A 12,412-nucleotide genomic window follows, 5' to 3' on the forward strand; every position below is an offset into this window, starting at 1 on the left:
GAAGTTTAGATTAACTTAACATCCCCTTAAAACTGGAATATATATATATATATATGTGTGAAGAATTACATCTGTCAGGAATAATTTCTAGTTCAGGAAAAAATAAACACACATGTGATGCTGGGAGAAGAGACTTTGTGTTGTTACCTCACATAAGTCCATATCTTCTTTAAAATATTTCTAACTTCACTTCGTCTGCTTTATTTTGATAGGGAGCTCCACATAGAGAGCCGTTTAAAGCTGAACCTGACACAAACCAAGCAGAACTGCAAAAAGTCGCCACGTGCGTTCTTTTTCCTCATTCGGGGTGTCGAATCTGATGTTTACAAATTCAGAGATCAGGCTGCGCGGACTCTTGACATTTATTGCTAAAGGCCCTGCGTGAGCGATTTATTTCTGAAAGGGAACAAAGACTCCCAAGAACTTCCTTCTCTTGGTGAAATGATTAACCATCGTCTCTGGGAGTCTTCTCCGTCTGCGACCTTATTCCACTGAAGCGAGTGATGACCGTTACAGATCGACTAGCAATCCTTGACGGTCACAGACGTCATCATCAAAAATGTTCCTCAGAAGCATCTTTTTTTTTTTCACGTGTAAAATAGAACAAAGCCTATAATCTGGCCGAGGCAGGGAAGAGTGAGCCCTTTGTGGGCTGCGGGGCTCATGGGACCTCCATGTGATGAGGGCATGAGATGTTTTGTGAAGCATAAATTCAGCGTCACACGAGAAACACTTCAATCCCGTCACGTTACTTTAGTAAGATGGTTAACAGAGTAAACAGCCTGCAGTGACGCATGTGAGGCTGCGCCGATCTTTAATAATATACCCCCTGGTTTTCTGATTCTACTGCACTTTCACCCAGTCGCTGCGGTCACGTTTCTGCTTTTTGTTTATTTGATCATTTCTGACTTTTTTTCCCCCTTTCTCCTCTCTCTCTCATATCGCATCTGATGAAAGGGGCTCGGAAAACGCTGACGTCTCTCTGTGACCTTTGCTGTGTTTTTGTTCTTTCCCATCTATCTCGCTCCCTGAAACAATCTCTCACTCCGTCTCTGTGTAATCTCACCATCTTCCTACAGGAATCAACACCACTCTCACTCTACTTCTCACAAGTTTCCCTTCAGCCCATCTCGTTCCCTCTTTAGACAGTTTAACTTTTCTCTCGCCTCAAATCAGCCTCTGAGCTGACTTCATGCACAGAAACACGCAGGTACTTTCTTTTTTTCTTTTTTTTTTAAAGAAAGGGATATTCCCTCACTGAAAACAGAGATGCAAAACAGGAAAAATCTGTTCTCCTTTTCCGCTCAGAGAGTTGAGGAATATGAGACAGAAAGCAGCAGCAGCAGGGAGGATGTGAGGCCACCTTTCTTTGTCGTATTGTTAATTGTTGTTCTCTCCTCCTAAACAATTACTGCAATGCAGTGGCAGGTGCCGTGAACGATCCATATAAGGTCAGCTAACATGGATGACGTTAATGTTTAATGTGGGTCAAGACGAAGACGCTTGCAAGAAACATACGTGAGCTGTCGTTCAAAGAAATTAAAAACGGGGTGAATCATGTTTGTTTTTTTTGACTCTCTAATGACGGGAGACATCAACAGGACGGTTTCACTCGTCAGAGTTTGCTCTGTGAAGGTCAAGGTTTGTGCAAACTGTGGAGGAGGAGGAAGGACAATAAGAGCCCAACAGTTGTCTTGTGTTTTTTCCTGCTGCGGGACGCTCCTCGCAGCCCATCTGTGCTGATAGGAAGTGGAGAGCTGCTGTGAGCAGGCTGTGCTGACGTCAATCGGGGCTTGAAGAACCAGTGCAGCAGGAACTAATATCCCCAGCTCCCTCCTCCTTTTCTTTCACCCGTTCCTCTTCCTCCTTCACATCTTCCTTCATGTGAGTCACGGGCATTAAAGCTCTTCTGTGGGTCTCAGCTTTTTTTCTCTCTTTTTTTTTTCTTTTCATACCTTCTGTCCAGGCTTAACGTCAGCGCGTGTGAATTTCTGTGTTGTTATCAGGTGATATAGTTTCCTGTGTCAGTAAAGTGCAGATTACGGCTTCTGTTTGCACGTGTGCAAACACTCAAAGATATCAGTTTGTGCACGAGTTTAAAAGTCGATAACTGTTGCAATGGACATTTTCATGAGGCGTTACAGCTCTTACCAAAGTCGACCTGAACTAATTAAGAAGTAGCATGCAAAGGCACACCCGGTTCAATTAACTAATTAACCCACACATGACCTGGTTTACCAAGCCTTCTTCAAATGATAAATGCTTTTGAAAACTGAGTGAATTCTACAAACATACATCTTTGGTTTGGAGATAGATAAAAAGGCACTTGATTTATTTGTATAAACTAAAGGCTGTTCACTGTAGATTTAAGGCTGAAACTGCACGTAAGCTGCACGCTTGGATCGTTATCTTTCATTCTTTGCATCTTTTAAATCTCCAGCCTTTGGACTTGTTCATGACAAACACAGAGTTTCCCATCATTTGAAAGCATTGGCATAAAACTTGCTGCCCACATGTCACTGCGTCGTTGTGACGTGTAGACTGAGATTCAGATCGAGCAGCAGTCATTGCTGCCACAGTAAAAACACTACACAGGACTTTACTTACTACCACAGCTGTCACTCGTCATCTTTATGTTTCACCTGCTGTGATTTCTGTTTGCATTTCCTACTTAAAAAACATTTAGTATCATATTTGTTTTTTTGTTGAATCTTGTACTCTTATCATTGAATGATGAGAACATGCCTTTGGTAAGTCTCTGAGACTTTCATAAATGCTGAATAACAGAAAGAGAGGTGTGCAGATTCTCTTTCTGCTCCTACAGAGTTGTTGCATTTTTTTAAATGTCACTCTTTTCAAGAATCTGCATGGACTGCTGTTTGAAGAAAAAACGCTTTTGATTGGCTGATAAACGCACAGCCCGGTCTAGTGCATTTTAGGCTGATTAACATGGACATTGTTTCATTTTGTAATAGTGTCCCATCACAGTTTCTACCACTCTGCATTATCATTCATTAACCTCCCCCCTCTGTGTAACCTACATAGGTTGGGATTGTGGACTCACCTGACAGACAGACTTTAGTAGCAGAAGGCTGATTAGCAGCAGGAGACCTCCTGCAAGCAGAGAGACAGAGTGGTTAAATATTCTAATCAGGAGCCCAGATGTGACACAAATCATTTGGATTGTAGTTTTTTTTTTTCAGCAGCGGTCAAAAAAAACACAAACCAGGGGCTACCTCACATCAGGTTACACTTTCTACATGTGTCACTGCAACATCAGCTGCCCCCCGTCTTCACTCACAGTGACCCCCCCCCCCCCCCCATGTCATAATGACTCTTTGTCCTCAAACCTGTTTCAGCTGCAGCCAGTGACACAGATCAGTTGTCAGAGTGAGCCTCTGTGCACTTCCCTGACATCACCAGAATGTAACATAAAGTGTCACAGTGCCCCTTCTACAATGTCAATGCTGTTAGTGCCTGAGCATCAAAACACACTGATATCTGCTTTAAATGAGAGGAGGCTTCACTCAAACATTTTCAGTGCACTGGCGCCCCCAACTGACACGTATCTGCAGCGTCCTCAAAGCTTTCGTCCACATCAAAACCCCAACATGTGAACTGTTCTGACAAGGACAGAGAGTCCACTTTTCAGGGAACCTTCACAGCACATCTGAACACATTCTTCATGCATGCTGTACGCTCACACAACACCAGCAGACTCGTTCATAAAATGAAGCGACGACTTACTTATTAGATACACACTGAACATTGGTCAGGGTGGTGAAATTGTTTCTGACAGTCCGCAGGCTGGCCAGAACCTAAAACAATGAGAAAGTGAAATAAGCAGAATATTTATTTTTCAAAGAAGAGAGCACATGTTACTCACACACATACAGTACATAATGATCCCAGTGATGCACAGTATAAAAACATACAGTGACTCTGTCTATGATGACTCCACTGTGATTTTTTTTCTCTTCTAAATATTCCTGTTTACATCTGCAGCTAATAATACAGAAGGACTGATTAGTTATTGTCTTGCATCATTTGTTTTAGATATTCTGTTGTGACTTCGCGGGTGCATCTTAAAAAAAAATTACTAAATTGGGCTGTAGGTGCTAAATATATATAGCAGCCGTCTACCACAGGGGGGAGTGTAGCTTGGAAGTTATACAGGTCCTTCTCAAAAAATTAGCATATTGTGATAAAGTTCATTATTTTCCATAATGTAATGATAAAAATTAAACTTTCAAATATTTTAGATTAATTGCACACCAACTGAAATATTTCAGGTCTTTTATTGTTTTAATACTGATGATTTTGGCTTTCAGCTCATGAAAACCCAAAATTCCTATCTAAAAAAATTAGCATATCATGAAAATGTTCTCTAAACGAGCTATTAACCTGAATCATCTGAATCAACGAATTAACTCGAAACACCTGAAAAACATTCCTGAGGCTTTTAATAACTCCCAGCCTGGTTCATTACTCAAAACCGCAATCATGGGTAAGACTGCCGACCTGACTGCTGTCCAGAAGGCCATCATTGACCCTCAAGCAAGAGGGTAAGACACAGAAAGAAATTTCTGAATGAATAGGTTGTTCCCAGAGTGCCGTATCAAGGCACCTCAGTGGGAAGTCTGTGGGAAGGAAAAAGTGTGGCAGAAAACGCTGCTCGACGAGAAGAGAGTCTCTGTAGCCCTGACCTGGGCTACAGAGAAGCAGCACTGGACTGTTGCTCAGTGGTCCAAAGTACTTTTTTCAGATGAAAGCAAATTTTGCATGTCATTCGGAAATCAAGGTGCCAGAGTCTGGAGGAAGACTGGGGAGAAGGAAATGCCAAAATGCCTGAAGTCCAGTGTCAAGTACCCACAGTCAGTGATGGTCTGGGGTGCCATGTCAGCTGCTGGTGTTGGTCCACTGTGTTTTATCAAGGGCAGGGTCAATGCAGCTAGCTATCAGGAGATTTTGGAGCACTTCATGTTTCCATCTGCTGAAAAGCTTTATGGAGATGAAGATTTCATTTTTCAGCACGAGCTGGCACCTGCTCACAGTGCCAAGACCACTGGTAAATGGTTTACTATATAAGTTTTAAGTCTAATTGCTAATGCCAACTGCACAGGTTTAACATATAATTATGTTTATTCTTAGTCACATAGGGGCTGCTAAATCTTGTTTGGGGGATTATTGTATACAGAGGGGGGGGGGGACAGCGGGTGTGTATTGTAACTAATGTCTTGTGTCCTGCCTGTCTGTATACTGCTACTGGATGCCTTGAATTTCCCTCGGGATCAATAAAGTATCTATCTATCTATCTATCTATCTATCTACTGACCATGGTATTACTGTGCTCAATTGGCCTGCCAACTCTCCTGACCTGAACCCCAGAGAGAATCTGTGGGATATTGTGAAGAGACAGTTGAGAGACACAAGTCCCAACACTCTGGATGAGCTTAAGGCCGCTATCGAACCATCCTGGGCCTCCATAAGACCTCAGCAGTGCCACAGGCTGATTGCCTCCATGCCACGCCGCATTGAAGCAGTCATTTCTGCAAAAGGATTCCCGACCAAGTATTGAGTGCATATCTGAACATAATTATTTGAAGGTTGACTTTTTTTGTATTAAAAACACTTTTCTTTTATTGGTAGGATGAAATATGCTAATTTTTTGAGATTGGGATTTTTGGTTTTTCTTGACTTTTTTGCCAGAATCATCAATATTAAAACAATATAAGGCTTGAACTACTTCCGTTGTGTGTAATGAATCTAAAATATATGAAAGTCTAATGTTTATCAGTACATTACAGAAAATAATGAACTTTATCACAATATGCTAATTTTTTTAGAAGGACCTGTATATTGCACTGGTGTTAGGGGCCAGGTAATGATGCATGGGTGACGGGGAGATCAGACGGAATATGACACTTTTAGCGTCACATGAAGAAAACTTTCAAGCAAAGAAGAACACATTTTTCTCGTCTCAGGGCAAAATGAGGGCTGGATTCATGACCATTCAACACTACTACCATGTTTCTAATGATACACAGCTTCATGCAAATGGGTGAAGTATCCCTTTAAATGGGAACCTCACCCAACAGCAGACAGTGCTTGGACATTGATTCATTCAGCGCGTCAAAACCCGAGGTCTGTTCCCGCACCCAGCTGAGTGGCCGATCAGCTGATCGTCACTACAGGGGCTGTTTTTCATCATCCCACCAAAATCAGCACTAAGAACACAGTACTCTTCTGTGACACTTTAAACATCTGTAAAAAAAAAAACCCAAGTTCGACAGGTTCACTTAAAATTAAAAAAAAAAAACCTTTCAGAGGAAAGAGTGCACGTCCTGTTGAGCACCACATATTTGAAACTTCTTTTAAAGATTGGAGGACAGAAAACGTCCTCATCCATCATCATGACTGTTTGGAGCCGACTGCTGTGATCAGAGAGCAAAGACGAGCACAGTGGTTAATGATAGGTTTGGAAAACCACCTCTGCAATGCCCACTTAAGACCAGCAAAAGGCAGAAAGGTTCACAATGACTGGATTAAAAGAGTTACTTTGTGGATGTATGAGGCGCTTCACATCTAAAAAACACACACACACACAAAAAAAAAATCAAGTAAGGTTGTTTGTCTTTGCAGCAGATTCACTGACTCTCACCTGAGCATATGGAGTGACGATCAAGTCCTCTCCGTGCCTGAAACGGGAAGTCAGAGGGGAGAGGTGAACTGAACCGCACGTCGTTCGATAAAGCAGCAGTCACTCTGCGATTATTTCATCAACTTACAGTTCTCCTACGATCGAGGAGTTTCGAGACAACGACTTGGGTGACAGGTCGTAGTCGCTGTCAGAGCGGTACAGGAAGGACTCCCGCCGCTGGCCGTGACCCGCCTGGTTTGGATGCAGGACCAGACCTGAACCTGGGGACGCCTGCGGGTCTGACGGACTGCAGCACAATGACGGACCATTCTCCACCTCGAAGCTAAGAGACAAGAAGGAGACAGAGCAGTCAGATGAACCCCCTGCAGCTTTAGGTACTTAGAGAGAGGCTGCAGAAAGTTTTAGGGATGTGAAACCGCCTCGTTTATTCCTTAAAGCAACTTCAATACCTATCTGACACTTCAGCAGCTCCCCGCCAAAGAACAACACTGGCCTCGCCCTGTCCCTCCATACAGCGAACATCCTCAATAAAAAAAAAAAGAACCCCAAGCACCACAATTCCTGTAGACAATAAACCTTATAACATAATCCATACATAAACGCCATCATCACATTTGGTATACACACCCCAACACATTCAACACACACTGATCACTCTCACATTGTCCCTCTCAAATACACCTCATAAAACACCTTCTCTCTCCCCTTCTCTCTCTCTCTCTCTCTCTAGCCCTATCACTCTTTTAACTGTTTTCTTTCTTTCTTACTTATATTTCATTATTATTATTATATCTTGTGTAGTTTTCTACTATCTGTGCTAGTTGCTGTCAGTTGATTTATCTATTGAAATCTTTTTATTTTGCACTAACTCACTTACTTATTTTCTACTGTATTTTGTAACTGTTGTCCTGTCTCTTCTGTCTTGTATTGTCTAAATCCCTTCTCCTTGTTTCTGTACTTTATTTGTCATGTTTCACCATGTTTGTCACCGCATAGCACCAATTAAAAAAAAAAAAGAAAAAAAAGAAATATAATTTGATTATTGCATTTTGACGACTTATATGCTATCTAAATATGTCACTTTTTTAAAATCTGTAATAATGTAGAAATAAATTCATTGGATGATACTGTCTCTTCTGTCGTTTGGTGACACTCAGCTCTGTGGATTTCAGAGCAGTGCAAAGAAGTCACATTCCCCAGATCTAAAAAACAAAACCTAAATGAGCAGGAGTCACATGTGGACAGAGTTTACGACAAGATTTAAAAATCTAATATCAAAGTGTCTAAAAGGTTTGGCATCACTCTATCAGAGACAGTTTCCGTCTGTTTGCAGCATAGACGCTGAAAGCTGCTGCTGCTGCTGCCCCCCCCCCCCCCCGTTAGGTTCTGACTGCCTGCTGAAGATCTGAGAGATCTACTGAGTTTATTTTCTCAGAGGAGATCAGTGATGTGTTTCAGTCTGAGATTATCGAGCGATTAAAAACTAGAAGCAGCACTTCAAAAATCTGCAAGTAAGAAACAGGAAGGCAGTATGAAGACTGACGAAGGGGAGTTACGTCCTCAGTCGACTTGGTTCTTTTTTGAAAAAAAAAAAAAAAAGCTTGTGCAGTGGTGTTCTGATCGAGCTCAAAGCCCTTCACTGATGCATCTTTTAGACACTCAAACTCAAATATTAAAGTGAAATCTGCTGGAGAATAAAAACTTCAAGAAGTTTTTTTTTGTTGTTTTTTTTAATGCCACATCTGGGCTCGAGTCTTCTTTAAACCCCTGAGCTGAATATGTCCTGAATCATGCGTCTATTCATCAATTTCTACACTCTAACAAACGATCATCATCAGCATGTACCAAGTACTTTCAATAAGCTTCCACTAAATACTGGCTCCAGCAACATTGCCACAAATCCCATTCAGCAAAGAGAAGGTTGCATAAACCATTCAATGATTATTCACCCAGCCATGCATCAATGTCCTCAAATCCAAACGACGGTGCTCATTAAATGAGTGTGCTGTCGGTCAGAGAGGGGAAGAGCTGTGCTGCTCTGGTCTGTCTCACTGAAGTACTGAAGGGGACAGCTCCGCTCATTCACTCACTGTAAGACCATGACGTCGTTTTGAACAGAATACAGGAGGATCTGTTGAATGTTGTTCTGCATCTTATCGTTAGGTTGGGATGAGATAAGAGGCAGCCCCTTCCTCTTTATTTAGTGAGAGGAGACTGATTGATACATCAACCCTGACAGACCACTGGGCTTGTTTGTGTCTGGCTCTTTAGAGGAACAAAAATAAACAACACAGGCCAAGATCAAATATCCAATGACAGGAAAGAAAAACTGTCAGGAAACGGTCCAATGGTCTAAATCTAATAAGCAGCAGATTGGATTCATATTAAAAAAGTCTTTCAAAAGCTAAAAATAACTATTTCTACAGGAAGATCTTTTTAATGTAAATTTGTTGTAAGCCTTATTTTATTTTATGGCTTATTGTGTTTCAGTTTTTTTTCCCCTTTTACTTTACTTAAACCATGAGTTATAGAATTTGGTTGTTTTAAGCACAAATTATCAAAACTTGTTTTAACACCTATGCAGCACTCCATGCATCTGCTTTTTGGACGACATTTTATTTTGAAAAAATAAATAAATAATAAAAATAAAAATAAAATTAAAAAAAATCCTGATAGTAATTCAGACATTTTTAATACCATCATTATCGTCATCATCAAAATAGCCACAGTCCCTCTCCCCAGCAGGTTTGCTGAGGCCACAGTGGAACCAGCACAGATGTGTGGACGGATGTAATCTGTTTGCAACGACTGAGCGCGTGCAGGAGGAGAGGACGAGCTGATGGGTGGCCAGATGATCGGGTCAGATGGTGCTGAGTTCAGGGGTCAAAAAGTCAAAGTCCTGCGGGGGCAACAGATGCCACAAAAAATAAAAGAATCACACTAAAAAACACCTGTGCATTATATTCTGTCTTAAATGATGTTTAATTGATGTTACAACATCGCAGCTCATCATTTCCTTAGTCACAGTTAAAACACGTCCACAATAGAAATTGTTGTGTCATTCCCAAGCACCGTCCTAACGGTCACTCCACTTATTTACTCCACTTTCACCACCGGCCTCTGTAATTTGTCTAACGTGGGATTAACCACTCACATATTTATCCCACTCAGACTCTGTCGGCTCCACACCTCTGCCAGAAGAGCTCAGATTAATGGGAAATGGTCAGACTCCGATTACACACATGACGGACGTCATCAGCGTAGCACTCTGCGTCATCCAAATCCCAACTTCACAACATTAACAGCGTGCTTTACCTAGAATCTAATCTCTTAATCTGATGCAGGCAGGGTACCGCTGGAAGTCATCAGAGCAGCATTTCTGTAGATCCTGATGTTCAGGCAGTTATGCTGGACCACAATTATCTGAATAAACGTCCCTTTTATTTCTCCTTCAATTCCACCATGATGTAATTGCTTTACAAAATCTAGATATAGTGAAGGAAAAACATAAAGCAGCAGGTCTTAAAATACCGAAAGAGACTGTCCAGTAAGATCTTAGCTTATTAAAAAAAAAAAAAAATTCTGAATTGACCAAACTCAAGAGGCAAAGATTCACCTGGGAGCCGAGAGGTGCTCTCTGTTCACAACGTCATCGCTGAAGTCAAAGTGCCCCGCTCGGCACCTTGGGGACCTCCGGGGCATTCTTCCTTTCCTTTCACCTCCTCATCAGGCACCAAAAGCTGCAGATATTTCGGCCTCTCCCTCACAAACCCACTGACTGATCTTCTCTCTGTCCCGGAACAGGCCACGTGCTGGAATAACGTCCGCTTGCTAGAAAAAGCAGGCAGCTCTGGACTGCTGCAGGACTCGCTCTGGTGATCTGAGCGTCTGTCTCTTTTTCCCCCCGCTCATATCAAACCACTGAAGATTAGTCTGTCCGTTTATCACCCGGCCCCGCCCTGCACTCCGCAACCTGTGGCGTCCTATTAATGCATATGCTCTAAGGTTTACAGTGCAGAGACAGATAACCATTTCTCAAACTCTCAATAATGTGCACGTCATTTTCAAATTAACCAGGAGTAGAGCTTTTGCCCCTTTTGTTCTAAATGACAAGTTCAGGCCATATCCATATTTAATTAAAAGTCAAAATCACTGCATTGCTTTCAAATAGAAAAAAAAAAAAAAAAAAAGTATTCATCTGTATTCCTCCTAAACTTAATCATGTTTGAATGTCCCTTTAAGTAGCGGCTGTATTTTTGAAAATGGTCAAATAAATTCAAAGACGATCATTTGATGCGATTATGAATTCATGTATTATAACTAACTCAGGAGAAAGCAGTGAGATTTCAGTTCACTTCTGCTGTTTAAAAAAAAAAAAACATGTGGTGAGGGGGGGGGGGGGGTGTTCTGCACAATCACCCCCACAATCTGCTCAAGTTGGTGTGAGCCTGTGTGTGCACACAGCTGGACATTATCAGGAAACATGAGGGGGCGGGGTTAATAAAAGTTTATATCCGACAGTGGCCGACAACCACTTTGATATTTGTGCACATAATGAAGCTGCTTCTTACTTTCCTTGTTGTTCGTCAGTTCTCCTCAAGAAATGAGCTGAAACATCGTGCTTGTCTTTGTTCTGTCAGATGCAGTTCATTAGAAACATCTCCTGTTTATTCAACACCATGACAGTGTTTAGATATGAAACCTCAGTACTGTTAAGTTAGCATCCGAGGTAACTAAGCAGACTGAAAGCAGTACGACATCTGTGGGGGAGACAAGAAGCAGAGCCTCCTGTTATCATCCCAGTGCAAACCAGGAAGGATCAGGCTGAACACTGCTGCAAAAAAAAAAAAGATCAACCAACGTTATTTATCCGTCAGCTTTAGCTTCACAGCAGTGACAGCAAGCGAGCTAAAACGTCACGAGCATCGACGATGAGATCAGAATGAGAACAATGGTTCACCCGCTGCTTTTCTCACTTTGGTCAAACAATGCAGAGATTTCATGGTTTCATTTTTTGCACACTTCAGCAGATAAAACCTCTGAACAAAAGCAGAGTTCAATCAGCATGTGCAAATGAAAGCAGCACAGACATGAGGTAAGATTTATTAAAACAAGTGTCTCTTTATATGACAAAACTACAAAGGGTTTGAATTTAGGGCTGAAAATTAAATCATGTTGGAATCTTCACTCGAGTGGCGCCCTCTGCTGTTGAAAATTAGGCCAATACAGAAGTGCAAAAATCTTCAATTCCACTTCAGTTTGCCTCTGAAAACTGAGGAGTCCCAGAGTCTGCATTTAATTTCCCACGTTTACAACATGAAAAATAAAGTTTACAGCCTACTTACAAAAAAAAGTGTCAACAGGACGTTCATTTAGTTTGCCTCTATTTGACCATTTCTGCCTTTTAAAGTTAATTAGAATCATCAAGTTTTATATCTCCTCTTAAAAAAAAAACAATGGGTGACAACCGTGAGACTACCTCCATGTTTTAGACCAGGGGTGTCCAAAGTGCGGCCCGGGGGCCATTTGTGGCCCTTGAGTGGATTTTTTGTGGCCCTTGACTTCAAATTGAAGAATCAGAAGATTTTGGCCCCAGGCCTCATCAGATGGCATATTTCGTTCTTTTTTTCTTTTTCATGTTAGCGAGGGAGACCTATAAAAGCCTGACTATTCTTTCCAAAAAATTAGAACACAACAGTTTCCCACTGCAATTAGTTATTGTGTATTTACATTATTTTTTGAAGAGGTCAA

General features: G+C 41.6%; 1 protein-coding gene across 1 annotated transcript in view; it reads right to left on the reverse strand.

Annotated features, from left to right (window-relative positions):
* LOC306826197 (3',5'-cyclic-AMP phosphodiesterase 4B-like) overlaps positions 1-12,412 on the reverse strand; it is a 61,728-nt gene that overhangs the window by 28,150 nt on the left and 21,166 nt on the right. Inside the window, exons 4-7 of the mRNA XM_079347372.1 lie at positions 6,789-6,983; positions 6,662-6,698; positions 3,748-3,818; positions 3,065-3,114 (exon numbers count right to left, since the gene is read on the reverse strand). Of these exons, the coding sequence (XP_079203498.1) occupies positions 3,065-3,114; positions 3,748-3,818; positions 6,662-6,698; positions 6,789-6,983 (353 nt within the window). The remainder of the gene's footprint in view (positions 1-3,064; positions 3,115-3,747; positions 3,819-6,661; positions 6,699-6,788; positions 6,984-12,412) is intronic.

This window comes from Symphodus melops (genome assembly GCF_947650265.1).
Source record: "Symphodus melops genome assembly, chromosome: 7".
NCBI classification, from domain to species: Eukaryota; Metazoa; Chordata; class Actinopteri; order Labriformes; family Labridae; genus Symphodus; species Symphodus melops.